This window comes from Solanum stenotomum, chromosome 2 (assembly GCF_019186545.1).
Source record: "Solanum stenotomum isolate F172 chromosome 2, ASM1918654v1, whole genome shotgun sequence".
NCBI classification, from domain to species: domain Eukaryota; kingdom Viridiplantae; phylum Streptophyta; class Magnoliopsida; order Solanales; family Solanaceae; genus Solanum; species Solanum stenotomum.
This window is the reverse complement of record NC_064283.1, coordinates 3,383,294-3,400,892: the sequence shown is the minus strand read 5'-3', so window position 1 is coordinate 3,400,892 and position 17,599 is coordinate 3,383,294. Positions and strand designations below refer to the sequence as shown.

The following is a 17,599-nucleotide window of genomic DNA, read 5'->3' as shown; positions in this document are numbered from 1 at the left end:
AAAATGGGACGGAGGGAGTAAAATTTAAGGGCAATGATAGAAAAGGAGAAAAGGAAATTCAAAATTGGGAGGACAATTTTGAAAAATGAACCAAGCAAATAAAGAAAAAATATTTTATTGAACGCAAGAGAGGACACAAGGGTGGCCTCATATAGAAACAATAAGACAATTGTGAGATTTGAAACCTTCGAGATTAATTCTAAAAAAGAAAGAACTGTGGAGGGGGGGGGGGGTGACCAGACATATTTGGGATGTGAAATCCTGAGTTTATTTTGTAAAAATACAGCTAATAATCAGTGATAGAGCCAGAATTTTCAATAAGGAAGAAATAGACAGATGAACTAGTCGAAGAGAGTTAGACATCTACTATATATATTTAAAATGTTGTTTTAATTATATATAAATAATATAATTTTTCGTCGAACGGAATTCGGATGACGCGGGGCTCCGCCACTGCTAATAATTATTGCATAATATTATTCAATGAGGTTAGATGCACGCATATATTTGAGTAATTTTAAAATAATATAGTATATTTTTTATATTTCTTTTTATGAAAAGGATAGAAGCATTTCTACATGTTTTATTTCGTTCGAAAATATTTACATAAGTACTAGTTTGTAGTTACTTAAATATAGTACGTACTAAATTTGGTGTTAGGCATTTATATTTCTAAATACTCCCACCGTTCATTTTTACTTATCACATTTTGACTTGGCACACTTACTAAGAAAATAGATATTTTATCAAACAATCTCCTATTAAATGATGTCTTAGAAAATGATTTGAAAAATAAATATTTAGTGTTGAGGGTAAAATATAGAAAAATATTTGTCTTTTCTTGACATGTCAAAAATAACGAGTAAAAATGAAAATTTATTTTAGGAATAAACAACAAGTAAAAGTGAACGGAGAGACTAATTTCTAAAATTATTTTGTCAAAATCTGATATCTCAAATTTGTAATTAATCAATCATGAAAAATCGTGTTATAATACATTTCTCAAGCAAATCAGTTAGAAAATAGAGAAACTATTTTTATTTATTTATTTTTAACTAGAACGTGTCGAGAACGAGCTATTTATTTTTACCTAAGTCCTTGAGTAGAGTTGGCACAAAAAAAATGACTTTGTGTTACAATCATCATATATAATTTGTGTCAAAATCACTAAATTTATCGAATTGACAACTTCAAGGATAAATTCACTTTTAGTTATGGTTATTATATATAGTGACATATTCAATGTTTTCTGTCGAGACCCAATATGTGTGGGAGAAACAAGAAAAAGCTTTACATGCATGATCCGATATATTATAAATATGATCTTTTTATTAGATTTGTCAAATAAGCGCATTAATTGAGTTGATTAAGACATATTAGTTTTGTACTAATCACCTAGATATCATCAAAGAACTGATAATTTACATAAATATGTTATTATATGGAATGATATTGAATGAATACACTTTTACACTAGTACAACAAGTAAGTAAATCAAATTTCATAAAATAATACCCTATGCCTAATATTCCCTCCAAAATTGGAAATTTCATTGGGAACATAGCTAGCTAGGAAATTTATATCGACAATATATATTACTTAAACAACTCAATTCTTATAATATGTAAGATTTTTTTTTATAATTGCATTACTTCAAGGTTTTCTTGATAAGTGGTGATCTTGATTCACGAAGTCTTCTTTCATTTACCAATAATGTTGCAAACCTATCACAAAATTAAAGATTTTCATGAGTTAACTTATGACATAACAATGTATATACAAATATTCTAACAATTTAGACAATATAATAGTAAAGACTAGCTAAGATACATTAATGATAAAAATATTATTTTAGATCAATTATATTAATATAAACATGTTACTCATAAAAGAACAAGGCAGCACTTTTCAAACACCTTTTTGTTGTCAAATAAGTGACAACGTAATTTTGTTTTAATGACATACTTCCTACTCTTTTCTCAAAGAGTCAAAGTAATAATGCTCATCAAATTATCTTTGTTATGATTTTTAAAAATAGTTATCTCAAATTATTTATTATTTTAAAATTTTGATATAATAAATGATAAGAAAGACTATAATCACATCTATCAATAGAATAAACATTTAATGATGAGATATTGTATATTAAGATAGAAATAATCGTAAAGTAATATCTCTCAAATACGATAGATAATTTGTGACGGAGATAGTATCAAATTAAAATTATGATGAGATACCTCTTAAGGGCTTCCTCATTAGTGCCTCCTCTAGGAATTGGTTCTGTCAAACCTGTTTCCAAATTTACCCTTGAAAGTGGTTTTTTCAATAATTTTTCTCCAATTTCCACTAACCTCTCCAAATTTTTCTTTGTAGCCACATCTACTGAGGCTTCTGTTCCAATTAGTTCATCTTCCTGTTAATTAGGTTCAACAACCAAAAAAAAATATTATTAATCAAACATTATACAAATCAAAATCCTTTCATCTATCCTGCTTGTATATTATTAAGGTCTTTCGAGTATATATATATATATATATATATATATGATATATAACACGTTCATCAAGACGTACGTCCTATTTTAATACTTACTTGAATTCGAAGGTAACTATTTTCACTACGAAGAGCTTGAAAAACAACAGAATTATGGTAATCAACCATATCAGCACTTGATTGTGTGAATACTTCTACTAATGGTGTAGAACCTTTGTGAAATAACCAATCTACAATCCCCCATTTGGCTCCCATCAATGAATTATATTTTTGTTCACATTTTGCAGCTCCTGTCCCTAATGATATTACAAGAAAACGACCATAATCCATTGGCTTTATTGGGAAGAAATCTGGATTGTTCTTGAATATCTCTTTGCTTACTTCCGATATTGCAATCAAACCCTAAAAAAAAATTAATAAATCGTCAGTACGTATAAGTTAAATTAGTAATATTAATAAAGTGTTTTAGTACGTACGTACCGGATTATTAGCAGCAACGCCACCATCAATGAGATTATGTTCTTTAACATTGCCTTTGTCATCTTCAACTTTGAAATAATGAGCTGGAAGATAAGTTGGAGCTGCTGATGTACTAATACAAATATCAGACAATTTTGCATCACAACATGTTGATCGTTTCGTCTGCATCAACAATAACATATTCAGTATATATATAGTTTCACAATTGGAGTCTGAAAATGATAGAATGTACGTTTAAAATGGGAAATATATACCTCATAAGTGGAGAAAATGGTTGGTTGCAACTTTTTGATATCAAAAGTTGGAATAACAACATTAGTAATAGTATTACTAATGCAAGTATCTTTCAATTTTTCCTTTACGACTTTATGTAGGTATTTGCCATCATATTTTGGTCCTATTAGAGCTTGCACCATCTTCCCAATTGGAGCAAACAAACCACTACATATATATAAAAAATTCAACAAAATAAAATAAAATTTGGTTAGTTATGTAGTACAAATGAAATTAAAAGACGGTATATATAGAGCAATCAAAATTGTTAAAATATGTATGCACCATTTATTTTGTGGAAATATTTTTGGACAATGCTCTAAATAGAACGGTGTAATATCTTTAGCAGCATAAAGTGGACGATTATTTTCATCTGGAGCCGTTAACATGGCTGTAACAAGGCCACCGGTGCTAGTTCCAGCAATAACATCAAAGTAATCTGCAAGTCTTGCATCTTTTCCATCCAACTCCTACAAATTTTTTTGGCATGCATGCAAAAGTTAAAAGTCATAAAAAGAGCGTCTGCGTGCGTGCGTGCGTGTATTAATAAGCTATGATAAACTTAGTAAACAGATAGTAGCATATTAATTGTTGCATAGACCACACCATGAGGCTTTTCCAAAGAAATATTTCTATTATTAACTGAAGGATCGCGATCATTATATGTATATATAATTTACCTGAAGTTGTGATTCAAGAAAAGTGAGAATGGTAGCTGGAATAATTCCTCGAATGCCACCTCCATCAATACTAAGAATAGTGATGAAATCTCCATAAGTTGGAGGTTGGATTTGAGATGTTTTTCTCTCCATTTGTAATGATTTAATTAATAATCAAAAGAAGGTAAGAAAACTTTATTCTAAATGAATAATGAAATGTGTGTATGTATTATGAGAATATTATTGAACTAGTTTATTATGATATCCTTTGCAATGTACAAGGGAACTTATTTATAGATCCCTTGATGATGACTTAATGAGTCAAAGATTGACTTATCAAATGAAGAAAATTCTGGTTAATTATATTATATATAATAAGTACAAAGTATCATGAACTAAAAATGAAATTTAACACGTTAGAAAATGGGTGTTTAATTTATTCATCAATTAAAAAAAAATGGTTTCAGATCAGAACAACAAATAAAAAAATGGTTTCAGGTTCAGCACGCAAGTTAAAGCCGCCAGCGAAAAGTATTACTCCATTTTACTTGTACTCGTAAAGTTGTGCTCAGAGGATGTATCATTTAAGGTATAACGGGATTCGACAGAACTAGATAACTTTGATTTAAATTACATTTTTATGAAATAAAATTATTTGATACGTATGAATTATTATTTTAATTTATCGTGACTTCTTTACTTTGGCTATTAGGGGCGGCTTAAATATATTTATGGCCTAAAATTAAATTCGAATGGAGGCCTTAATTTTTTTTATGAAGTTTATTATAAGTCAATTCTTATAATCTTTTTTTGAGACATGGTATATTCTAGATTTATCTAACTTCTAATAATTATTTCTCTTATATGAAAAGTTTATATTTTCTATAAATATTATTGTTAAAACATCTTATAACATATTATTACTTAAAAAAAATGAGGCCCCTCAAATTAGGGGGGGCCTAAGTCAAGTGTCTTTTTAATAAGCCTGTAGAGCCGCCCTGTTGGTTATGTAAGGAAGTTTTGTATTGTTTTGTGTTTTTTGATTATCGTACTATTTTGTTATAATTAATAGATTTTTTTCAAAATGTATTATGATATTTATCATAGTAGTATTATATTTGTCATGGATTCTTTACTCTTATCATTTCATTTTTCGAGCTACTTTGAATTGTTTTACTTTAAACCGAAATTTATCGAAAATATTATCTTTGTCTCCCAAATATAGAGGTGAGTCAAATACACACAATTATTACATTATATTATTCATTGAGCTTAGATGCACGCATATATTTGAGTATATTTTAAATCTGTATATTGACCTATAATTTCTACTATATAGGAGAATGTTAAACATGCTTATATGACATGTTTTTAAGGGCTAGAAAATTATTTATTTTTTTTGTGATATTTTTTGGCTATTTTTAAATTTTAAAATATAAAAAGTTTACCTAAATATTAAAAATAGTCACATTTAACTCTTTCTTTACTAATAGTCATATTTAATTTATTGTATCATTAATGCTATTATTTTTTTCCTTAATATTTCTTATTTTCTTCTTTTAATATTTTAATTTCTTCCCTGATGATATTTATATTATTTCTTTAAATCACTTTTTCCCTTTTTAGTTCTTTATATATTTTATTTCTATATAATATAAAGTCTTTTTTTTATTTAAAAAAATTACGATTTTACTACCCAAATATCATCATTTATGACATTTATAACATTTTCTTAAGTCACTTCTCTTCCTTTCTTTATTTTTTTTTATTTATTCAATTCAAGAAATTTATATCTCTATTTAGTATAAAGATATTTTCTAGATTTGCCTAACTTCTAATAATTGTTTCCTCTTATATGAAAAGTTTATATTTTCTATAAATATTGCTAATTTTATTTGTTCAAAGAGCTATTTAAAACTCGTAAACTTAAAATCCTGAATCCATCTCTAACAAAGCATCACAACTTTCTAACTATGGAACACGTTAGTAGACTTGATTTCAACCTTGTGCGATTATTTGAGAGTTAATTAATACTATTTCTTATCGTGAAAGAAAAGAGTTGAACTGAGAGAAATGGTCAAATTGAAAAAGGAAAAAAAAGAGAAAAAGATATTACTTTCTTGTTGCATACAACAAGAGAACTAGTCTATGGTACTCTCATCATTGAAGATGAATGTTTCTAGATTATTTAATTGGTTGAATAGAAAGTTTGGCATAATTTTACAATTCAACGTCGAACAAATAAGTTTACAATTCAACGTCGAAACTGAAAAATTGTATGTCCACAATAATAACATTAAAGAAGTGTCATCTTATAGTATATCATAGTGGTACTATTGCAAACACTATGATTTTCCTTCTAAAAAGAGTAAAAAATGTTTCTTATTTCCAATTAAAAGAATAAAAATGAGGAATATAACTTCCCCATAAAAGTAGGAAAACAAACAAGTTTCATACGTTACATTCCAAGTTCTTTATCTCCTCCCTACCCACCTGCCACTCTCCAATCCCATAAGATTTTGCTAGATTACATATACTATTTGATTATTTTCTTGCATAATTATCGAACACTTAAAACTTAAGTAAAAAACTTACTTGTTTCTCGAGAAACGATTTTCCTTCATACAAACACACTTAAATTCAAAGGGGTTAAAGTAGATAACCATCATTTCCAAAAGCTTCACAAATAAACTTTGGATGAACACAAGCAGAAGGAGCAAAGCTCTGTTTAAGGACTCCTACAAGCAAATCGTAACTCGTAAGGTCGCCCGTTAAAGAAATTTTAATGGTCCTCTGTATTGAGTGAGCCTCTTGATACAAGGGTATAGCACATCAAAAACATCAATTTCAAAACTGAACTCCCAGAATAAGAAATGAATCACCAATAACAAACGGGGAATTTTGGGGCAGCGGATTGAAAATCAACGTATTGAATGTATGCTAATACTTGCCACCAATTATTTGCCTGTAACAGTGGATTGAAAAATTGTCCAGAGTTTGAAACTGAAGTGCACTTGTTGGGGCCGGCTAAATTTGCATCTCATACAAAACAGAGAAACGGGGGATAAAATTATGTTAATTTTACCGGAAGGAAATCATGCCGTTATCAATTCACTGAGAACAGAACATGCAATGTTGAGCTTCTAGAAAGATGAGGAGAAGCTGAACTGCACACCAGTCTTCCCTCGGTCATGCTCTTGCTGCTTCAGTATATAGCAGTAATTAACCTGGTGATGGAATCAAATAGTCAGAAATGCCCAGGAAACTCGTACGCATTTTTCAAAAAAAAATTGCGTCCACTATCATCATGTAATTTCAACATTTATCAAACTACATTTATGTGTCTGAACATCTGACACCAATTTCAAATTTAGAAAATCATTGAGCCAAAAGAAAAAAGCATAGAAACCGCCAAAACATGTTGTTGGGCATATTGCAAAAAGTGCAAAGCGCTTTTGAAGGGCATGCTTTATTGGAGAAAGGCACAAATGAACAAATAAAATGCATATAGGTGCATGAGATACAAGGAAATGAACTTTTATTGCATGGTAAAGAAACTAAAAGAAAGTTCAGAAACATATATGGCGAAGAAGAAATTTTTGAATCTGAGAACAACTTTTATAGCGAAGAAGAAAAATCCCAAGCAGATCTTTAACATGGATAGCTTACCTCCATTCGGAAGAGCTTGGTCGGTACAATGACACCAAATCCAGCCGAAGCTCGGAATGATTCTTTGAATTTCTGTAAAGATAGATCTTTATACGCATTTTCCGTCAATTTATTCAGGCTTCCGGTACAAGCAAAAGCATGGCCATGAATCCCAGCTTCTCTTAATACCCGCAGTGGTAGATCAAAAGAAAGGTCTGCAAACGCAGTAACTGCAAGGTCTCCTCCCACGAAATCCATTGCAGAAGATGCATCAGAGCTCTCATCAGTGGAATTTTCTGTAACTTGCCTTCTAGGTTCAGCAGGGCCCAATCCCCTGGTCTTAAAGCCCAACAAAGATGATGGGCCACCCAGTGCACAAACTGGAGAAGAATTACCACCCAGGAAAAATTTCTCAGGTAAATAGGTGGGACGACTTAAGAACCCACTTCCCCATGGAACAGTTACGCCAGCGGAAATTCCAATGTTGAAAGCAGCATTATAAAATCCCAGAGGTAAAGCATAGCGGAAGTCCAACTCCTGCTCAGAAATCCATAAGTTCTGTTATACTGTGATTTTGATATTTCAGAAGCATATATAGGTTCAGAATTAGACTGTCATATTGGCGGGAAATATATGGCTATGGTATGAATAGTTACCAGGCAAGATAGCCAGAACGAGTGAGATACAAATTACATCTAAAATAATAAAACAGAACGGGTAGAAGGAAAACTGCAGTTAAATCTTACTGCTCAACATCAATATAAACCTGGATATCACACTACTGACAGAAGTTCAAAAAACAACTTAAAGAGGTTTCAGCCACAGAGACGGCAAAATCTACTTTTGGGGGAAAAAAAGGGAAAAAGGGATGAAAGACATAAAATAAGAAAGTGAACTGTAAGAACCTGGCGGAGAAAGCGTAAACCCCGATGATCTGGTAAGAGGCCACCAATTTGAGAAGACGACAGAAAGGCATATCCTCGGGTTGGTCTTAAAGGAGAATTTCTCCTATCAATTTTGAATGTATACTTCAGAACTGAAATTAAGCTATGCCCAAGCTGTCTCCTCACTGCTCTTGATGACATTTGTGATGGGTCAGCCAAGGTTCGCCAAGCGAGACTGTAGGACAAATCATGGCTTCTGGATGACAGTAGGCCAAGAGAAAGTCCCAAAGCTCGTTCTTTATACGAGGTGAACTTCAGCCAATCTTGGGAAAGAAGAGATAATCGAGCTGTCACAGGGGTGATCAATTTTTTGAATCTGGGAAGAGACACACCAGCACTGACCTCTGAAGTCAGGTCCAAGCCATAGGCCAAAGACCCATCCCATATATCCCCATAACCAAACAAGTTTTTCAGCTTCAAGGAACCTTCCAGTGACCAAGCTCTAGCCTACAGAAGCAAATTAAAGTTATAATCAAAATCCAAGGAAAAAACAGCAAATAATGTAAGCATGTTGCTTCTATAAATCCGAAGCACATTTACAGCACCACGTGACAGAACCCAATATTTTGTTCACCAATAGCAGGGTAACAAAATATGGTCTATGCTAGTTCTTAGTTACACATGCAAACTGAAGTGAAGTTTTTCCCTAAATAGCACATAGTGTCACACTCAACTATGTATGCACATCCTCAACAGTCGTTGCAGTTAGCTAGCCCCAATGACATACTGCCAATCTTTTCTTCTTTTCCTAATTTATCTTTAAACACAGCTGAAGACAAGCTTAAAGATTCCAGGTGTATTCTCTTTACCCAACTTAAAGCCATAACTTTTACTTCTATATAGATGCCATTCACAACAAATATCATACTTTTAACACCACGCTCATGTGTGTTTGCATTATGTAGCCAATGCAAGGTGAACTTCAGTACTAGCTTTGCATTTTCTTCACCCCTTTGGAGTATGCTACCTTTCATTCTGTTAATGGATAGTAAATCCACCTAATATAACTATGGCTTAACTAATTTCCACAACAATTTCTTCTAGATATTTTAGCGATATTTTCCCAGTGTAATACCACTATACCAGGTGAATGAAATATCTTTAATACATCCCAATTCTTATGAGATTCTCACTCTTTTTCTTTCTCCCTTTTTTTGCTTGACATACTTCCCATTTTAGATGTCCTAAAATAGTTAACTAAACATATTAATCTTGAACTTCTGATGTGATGCTTTGTCTATCATATTAACTCTTCAGCTATCACTTATATTTTTCTTTCACTATCACAACTATAAATTATATAAATCAAGTTGTTTATAAAAATAAACTAGTCAGGTTAACATCTTACACTCCTTGACCAGTTAAAATAAGTCATATAGAATGGCTTTGAGGGAATTTAAAACTAGTCTCTTCCAAGTTAACTTTATTGGAAGAGGATCTGTGAGGACATAGAAAAAAATGTAGTAACGGCTTTGACCAAACACAAGGAGATGTAGTTGTGGTACCAGAAATGCAAAAGTGACCAACAGAACATTATCAGGAGAGATCTCCGAGGACATATATAACATAATATAACGGATTTGACCAAACGCATGGAGATATAGTTGTGATACCAGAAATGAAAAGGTAGAAGGCTATTTCAGAGGGTGCTCCAACTAATGATTTTGTTTTAACTTGCACTTATTTAGAAGAAAGAATCACAATCAATAATATTTGAAAATAAAGGTGCACATAGGGACTACAAAATCATACTAGGCCACGCCCTAGTCACCTGAAGGTCGTAGATGTGTAGCGAAAGAGTTAGAAGAGCTACATGGAGCCAAAAATTTGGGGACAAAAGCTAAAATTCAGAAACCAAATAAAATTCATGACAAGGTTGAATGAAGGAGGATGTGACTTAGAAGCCAATGTAGTCAGAAAAGTAGCAAATGAAGTTCTAGGTATTTTTAATGCCTAGGATTTCAACCATAAGGATAAGGAGATGCAAAGAGTTATTAAAGCAAAACGAGAGAATAGTAAGTCACCAACAGCAGACTAGGAGGTCTTCAAGAGTATAAGAAGGCAAAGAGAGAAGCTAAGGGGGTCATTAGTGCAGACGAGAAACACCTTGGACAATGTGTACTAAAACTTGCGCATGTAGAAAATGGAGAACGAAATGTATGTCAGTTTTTCTTTTAGATGGAAAATGTATAAGTCAGTTTTCTCAGAGAGAAAAGGGGTAACAATCTGAACCTAATTAATTTGTTATAAAAAAAACAATTTGCAACAAGTTCTGATTGAACATAGGGAGATCAGAGAGAATTGAGACACTAATGTCAGGATAATTTTGCAAATCTCCATACATCCATGACTGACAACCTTTGCGAATTGTTGGTTTGGCAATTCGAATTCGCAAACATTGAATTGGAAATACTATTATCTCAAAAAAAAAAATTGAATTGGAAATACTACTAAAAACTTGTCATCTAAAATGCAGAATCTTCTCCTGAACTATTCATAGTAGTGCAAGCAATTAAATGTTCTATGTTTCGATCTTTCCTCATTCACACATCAATCAACTGAGCAGAGCTTGAGTTAATTTAAACATATAATCAAACATAACGCATCAAACTCAAACGAACACAGTAATTGATAGTTTACCTCAGGCTTGGAGAAAACTCCAACACTTCCAGTAAGTGGATTTTCACTCTCGACAATCTCAACAACCACATTTGTAGTCCCAGGCAGCTCCGGTGGACCAGAATCCAGAGTAATTTTAACGGAATCGAAAATATCAAGCTGTTGAAGTCTCGCATTTGCAATACTGGCAGCCTTAAGCAACTCCTGAAGAGTTGTTGCATTTTTTAGGGCTTCCATTTCGGCCTCAATGAGTGATTCCTTAGTCTTCGTATTCCCTTGTATAATCACATCATGGACTCTTATAGGCACTCTCTCAGACGACAGCCGCCGGAATAAATTCTCCATTTTAGCCCTATCGGAACGCACTCGAGATTCTTCAGTTACTGGCCTTCGCTCTCGCTCTTCTTCTTCTTCATCATCTTCATCGATTTCGTCGTAATCGTCTTCTTCCTCATCGTCTTCGTCGGGGATTGGGGGATTGGAGATCGGCTCTTTGCTTGAGGAAGCCATACAGGATTGCAAAGGGGAAACGGTTTTTTTAATGTAAAAGAGAAGACTTGAAGAAAAAAGGGAATAAAATTAGAGGGGAAAAGCAAAATGGTGTGGGGTTTTGCAAATTCTTTGGGTTTTTACACTCATCTATGTGCCCATTGTTTTAAAATTTTGTAATATAGCAAAATAAATAAAATGCTTAATACATCGATAATTATTTAAATTTCTTGATAGAAAATTATTTAAATATTTGAATTTTAGTATATTATAATTGAGCATTTGAATATATAATAAAATATTTTTATTAAATACTTTCTGATTAAATCATGAGAAAGATTTTTGAAGTGGGTCTTATTTATTTTCGTTAAGATTAAGATGTAAGACGAATCTAAAGCACATATGAATGATTAAAATATTTTCTCTAGATTTAAATAATGAATAATTAATAATGTTTGCTTTTCAACATCTAAATAAACATAATTTATTTGTTCTCAAATATAATAAACATACCATTCAAATACATAAAACAAAGTAATTAAATATTTAAAATAAATGAATAGGATATATGTTTGCTGGCGAAGATGATTTATGGTGATGATGATGATAGTTGTATTAATGGAGGTGGTTGGTGTTGTAATGACTAACACGATAATGATGGTTGGTAGTGATGGTGAAGATTGTGATAGTGGAGTTGACTGATGCTATCAGTTGAGGGTAACGATGGTGAAGGTTGAAGAATATGTGGTGTTTGGCGATGTGTTAGTGGTGATTAGTGATTGATAGTGATGATGGAGGTTGTAATAATGGAGTTGATTGATGTTAACCGTTGGTGGCGATGATGGTGATGGATGAAGAACATGTGGTGGTTGACGATGTGTTAGTGGTAATTGGATGTGGTTGGTAGTAGAGATTTGTCGTAGTAATGGTAATGGTTGATAGTGATAGCGGAGGTGATGACGATAGTAGTGGAGTTAATAGAATAACAATGGTGGAAGTGATATGTTTGCTAGTGACTGACAGTAATTGTGATTGTGATGATAGAAATGGTTGATGATGATGAATGATGGTTGACAATGATAATGGTGATTGTAGTTGTAAACTTATAATGGAACATGCATGAAGTTTTACGACTACAACCTCATGAAGGTTAACGCGTATAAGTAAAAAGATGTGATATATTTTACGTAGTTAATTTATATATTCAAAAACACGTGTAATTTTTTTTGAATATTTTGAGCCAGAAATATCTAATAGAAACAATTTTATATATTCAAATACTCGGTTAAAATATATCATAATTTAAATATCTAAATAAAATTTACTAACAAATATATAAGAGGCTATGGACCTATACATTTATTAGAAAGTTTAAATGACATAGTAATTCAAATGTCAAAATATCTAGATCTATTATTTGCAACGAAAAAGAGTCATATCTACCTTTGGGTTCGGTGGGATTAATAGTTTTTCATGTTCTTCCTATTGATTTGGCAAGTAAATCCTCCTCTAACAATTAATTATATATGGGTCCAAATAATAACATGAATACATGATTGAAGGTTTATTTGGAAAACTAATATATAGTTATTCATGTTTTTTTTTATATTACTCTTATTTAGAAATGACACTTAGGGTATATCAACACAGCATAAACGAGTTGTACTAACCAACACAGCATAAAAGAGTTGTACCAAAAGCAATAAGGAATAATTCCAAAACTAATACAAGTTGTACCATATGTGAACCCACTTCATTCAATTAAAGAGTTGTACGAAAAGCAATAAGGAATGGTTTAGAAATTACTCCTTATTAGAAGTGAGACTTTAAAGGACGAACACGGCACTATCAAGTTGTACACAAAGCATTTCAAATTGTACTATAAAATTAATTGTGGCTCATTAATTGTACACGTGTCTTTCTACATATACAACAACCCACATGAATAATTACTTTTCTGACTTTTTTTCCTCAATTTCTCTCTATATATATTCGTTTTTTTTTCTTTTTTTCTACTTTCCATTCTCCCCTTTTACTCTATTTAGTTTATCTTTGATCTTAAATTTTTCATAGATCTTTAAAATATTTTGAATTATTAATTATTATGAATTATAATATTTTGATTTTTACGTAGTTTACAAATATATAAATTTTATTTTTAAAAAATTCAAGATACCATACGCAAATTTACGGTCAAACTTAAACTATTTGATTCTCGAGAAATAAAAAGTGTCACATGAAATGGGACAAAAGAAGGATAACTCTCAATTAAATTTATTTCACTTTTTGTTTTCCATTTTTAACATAATTTTTCAAGTTGGATTTCTAGGAATTCTATTGTAGACCCATTTAAATTTTACCTTTTTGTTTTAAATTAGAGAACTTGCCCGCACTTCGCGCGATCATTAAAATTAAATATTTTTGATTAATTTTATATTTACTCTGTTGTCTAATCGTAATATTAGTATTTGTTTTAATAATATGAAGATTGTGAAAAAAATAAAGATTGACAAATTTTACATCTATTAAATGAGGAAGAATATATTTTTTATCAAACAAGTTAAAATATATTTGCTAATAACAAATTCTTCCATTGCAAGAAGTTGATCCTTTAATATATAATATATATTCCGGTGTACCATTCTCTTTAAATGTCTAAGAAATATCTCGTAATGTGAAATAACACTGTATTACTCCCTTTGTCCCTAATTACTTGTCCACTTTTAAATTGACACATTTATTAAGAAATCAATTAATGACATAGTGAGTTTATCATTTTACCCCTATTAATTATGAAATGGATGAAAAATTCTGCAATTTTCAAAGTAATTAGTCATTTAATTGAGGGTATAATAGGTAAAAAAAATTGTTCTTTCTTCATTTGTCAAAATCGACAAGTAATTAGAGACAACTATAAAAGGAAAAGTGAACAAGTAATTAGGGACAAAGGGAGTACTAAACAAATGCATCAACAAATGAAATTTATATTAAAAATATATTGAATAATGATGTAATGATACCTCAATAGAATTTCCTGTCCATTTAAAAAAAAAAAACTTCACCCTTTCAATTTCGTTTTATCTTCTTATTTAGTGGAAGAATCATCATTTATTATATTCTACTCCACCTTAATTTGTACCANTCCATTTAAAAAAAATAAAAAATTCACCCTTTCAATTTCGTTATATCATCTTATTTAGTAGAAGAATCATCATTTATTATATTCTACTCCACCTTAATTGTACCATCAGAGTTTGAAGAATAAACATTAAATTTTAGATCGAAATAAAAAATTATTGAAAAATGACAGAAAAAATAATAATAGTATATGAAAATTAAAATAAGGTGCAAGAAAAGCCTTTTCACGATAATTTTTTAAAATATATTGATAACAATTAAAATGAAGTTGTTATTTTATCTTTAAAATTAAGTTTGATTGAATTGAATTAGTACAATGAGAAAAAATATTAAACTAATAACTTTTTAATGTTATAAAATGCATTTTCTTTTTAATTGAGTAGTAGATTAAAATTTCCGAATTAGGATATTAAAATAATATCTTACTCTTTCCTTAATTTTTATAGTATTGCAAACATTTATTTTCCTTAAATGGTGATTCATTTTTCATTTACAGTTATATCCAATTAATTTCTAATGTATTGAATGTGGTTATGGGATATTGAAATATTATCTTTATCTTTCCTTAATCATAATAAAATTATAATTTAACATTTATTTTTCTGAAATGATAATTTTGTTTTAATTCCTAGAACATATTGTTTACTATATTGAATGTAATTATAATAAAACATATTGTATTTAGTATGACAAAAGAACTCAAAAATTTGAGAAATTAGATAAATAGTAATCTTAACTTCTAAGAAATGTCACATCATCATTTACATATTCAACTTTATATATATAAAAGAGTTAAAAAAGAAAAAATAAGTGATTTAAGAAAATTATATAAATAACATTAGTGATGAGATGAAGATTAAGAAAAAACGTCAAATAAATTAGTAGTATTGATGATGATAAAAGTTAAATAAATCATTTTTTCTATTATTTAAATTTTTAACATAAAATTTCCAATCTTTTAAAATTTAAAATAAATGTTAAAATAAAAATAAAAATCGAGGCAATAATTATTTTAAAGAAAAATATAACCAAAATTGTCAGAAAAAATTGATAAGAATAAATAAGTATCTATTACTAAGAATGGTGTCACTACATTTTCTATTTTAACTTTATTGCTACATATGGATAGAAACTTTTTGAAGTAGAAATGATCCAAAAATTTAAAAATAATGACTCCTTAAATGGTGATTCCTTTTCTATTTACAGCTTTTCAATTAATTTTTAATGTATTAAATATGTTTATGGATATTGGAATAATATTTTTTATCTTTCCTTAATCATAATAAATTATATTTTAATCTTTGTTTTTGTGAAATGATAATTTTCTTTTCATTCTTACAACATATTGATTAATATATTGAATGTAATTATAATAAAACATGTTGTATTTAGTATGACAAAAGAATTCAAAATTTTTAGAAATTGAATAAATAGTAATCCTAACTTCTAAGAAATGTCACAAATCTTTGTGTGTGTGTGTGTGTGAAAATGATATAAATTACATTAATGATGAAATGAAGATTAAGGAAAGAAGTAAAAGAAATTAATAATAATATTGATGATGATAGGAGTTAAATAAATCATTTTTTATATTTTATAAATTTTCAATATAAATTTTTCAGTCTTTTAAAATTAGAAAATGCTAAAAAAATAAAACTAAAACTAAAAATCGAGGCAACAATTATTTTAAGGAAAAAATAACAAAAAATGTCAGAAACATTGATAAGAATAAATAAGTATCTATTGCTAAAAAGGTGTCACCGCACATTTTCTATTTTAGCTTTATTATTACATATAGATATAAACTTTAAGATGAAGAATGATCCAAAAATTTTAAAAATGACAAATCAATTATGTAAAAATACATGTGTAACTCTTATAAAGTTATAATAACTAATTTCTTCAAATAAATAATTAAAAGAAAGAAAAAAAAGTAATTAAGAAAATAATATAAACACTAATTATGAGATTACTAGAATTGACAAGGAAAGGAACTAAATGTGATCATCTTTTTAATTTTTTTTAAAGAAAATATATATAAACTTTAATTAAAGATAAATAAGAGAAAAAAACTTTAATTAAAGATACAAAAAATAAGAAAAAATAAAAGAAGAAAGAAATTAGAAGAATAATGAGGTTGAAAGAAATAATATCTAATTTTCTCTCTTTTCAAATCACAAAATAAATTTTTGCTTGTTCTCCTCCTAATTTGATACGAATTCCATAAATAGAATGATTTTTTCTCCAAATAATTTACCCTTTGAAACACTAATCAACTGTCTTATAAATTTCTCAACCACAATGAATTTTCTCTCCTCGTAGGAGGAATAAACATTTTTTCAAAAAGTCTTTTATTTTGAAGAGAAACTTTTGTTACATGATCTCTTTCTTTACATCAATGTCTTCGCAAGAATCATGAGATATTCTCTCTTTCTCTTTCTTAAAAAAGTCACATGACCTAGAATTTTGATGGACATTTTAGCGACAGAAGTTGATACCATATATTCATCATCATCGTCAGAAGAAGAAGAGCCAAAGTGAAGAAATTTGTTCTTATTTGTTACAAATGCTTAGCTATTTTTTTTTATAGGCTAAATAATTATAAACAGTAATGAAAAATGAATAGTTTTTATCTTTTCATCTTCCATTTCCATTTACTTAAATCTATATAGTGTAATGGATGTTATAAAGGGTATAATTAATTGGGTATGACATAAATACTTTTAGTTTTTTTTTTTTATATACAAATAAAAAATACAAAACAAAGATAAAATGTCAAAAAAATGAGAAAAAAGATAAATAGAAATGCTGGCCATAGAGAGGTGTCACATCAGATTGTCTATATTCAGCTTTATA

At 29.5% G+C, this 17,599-nt stretch overlaps 2 protein-coding genes across 2 annotated transcripts; both read right to left on the bottom strand.

Annotated features, from left to right (window-relative positions):
• Positions 1-1,520: 1,520 nt before the first annotated feature.
• On the bottom strand, positions 1,521-4,058 carry LOC125854710 (patatin-like protein 2). The gene is made up of 7 exons (XM_049534294.1): positions 3,927-4,058; positions 3,532-3,716; positions 3,228-3,414; positions 2,974-3,135; positions 2,593-2,895; positions 2,238-2,413; positions 1,521-1,724 (listed from the first exon to the last, which is right to left on the bottom strand). Exons 1-7 carry the CDS (start codon positions 4,056-4,058, stop codon positions 1,649-1,651), a joined length of 1,221 nt encoding a protein of 406 aa, XP_049390251.1. The 3' UTR covers positions 1,521-1,648.
• Positions 4,059-6,685: 2,627 nt separating this feature from the next.
• On the bottom strand, positions 6,686-11,698 carry LOC125854876 (uncharacterized). The gene is made up of 4 exons (XM_049534474.1): positions 11,138-11,698; positions 8,459-8,944; positions 7,575-8,090; positions 6,686-7,132 (listed from the first exon to the last, which is right to left on the bottom strand). Exons 1-4 carry the CDS (start codon positions 11,624-11,626, stop codon positions 7,049-7,051), a joined length of 1,575 nt encoding a protein of 524 aa, XP_049390431.1. The 5' UTR covers positions 11,627-11,698; the 3' UTR covers positions 6,686-7,048.
• Positions 11,699-17,599: the final 5,901 nt, after the last annotated feature.

Excerpts from the sequence above, each read along its gene's own strand:
- LOC125854710 (XM_049534294.1), bottom strand. The coding sequence starts at position 4,058 with ATGGAGAGAAAAACATCTCAAATCCAACCTCCAACTTATGGAGATTTC. Across the intron at positions 3,415-3,531 it reads ATATTTCCACAAAATAAATG|TGGTTTGTTTGCTCCAATTG; the intron begins GTGCATACATAT and ends ATATATATGTAG. Across the intron at positions 1,725-2,237 it reads AATGAGGAAGCCCTTAAGAG|GTTTGCAACATTATTGGTAA; the intron begins GTATCTCATCAT and ends ATTTTGTGATAG.
- LOC125854876 (XM_049534474.1), bottom strand. The coding sequence starts at position 11,626 with ATGGCTTCCTCAAGCAAAGAGCCGATCTCCAATCCCCCAATCCCCGAC. Across the intron at positions 8,945-11,137 it reads GAGTTTTCTCCAAGCCTGAG|GCTAGAGCTTGGTCACTGGA; the intron begins GTAAACTATCAA and ends TTGCTTCTGTAG. Across the intron at positions 7,133-7,574 it reads CCAAGCTCTTCCGAATGGAG|GTTAATTACTGCTATATACT; the intron begins GTAAGCTATCCA and ends TTCCATCACCAG.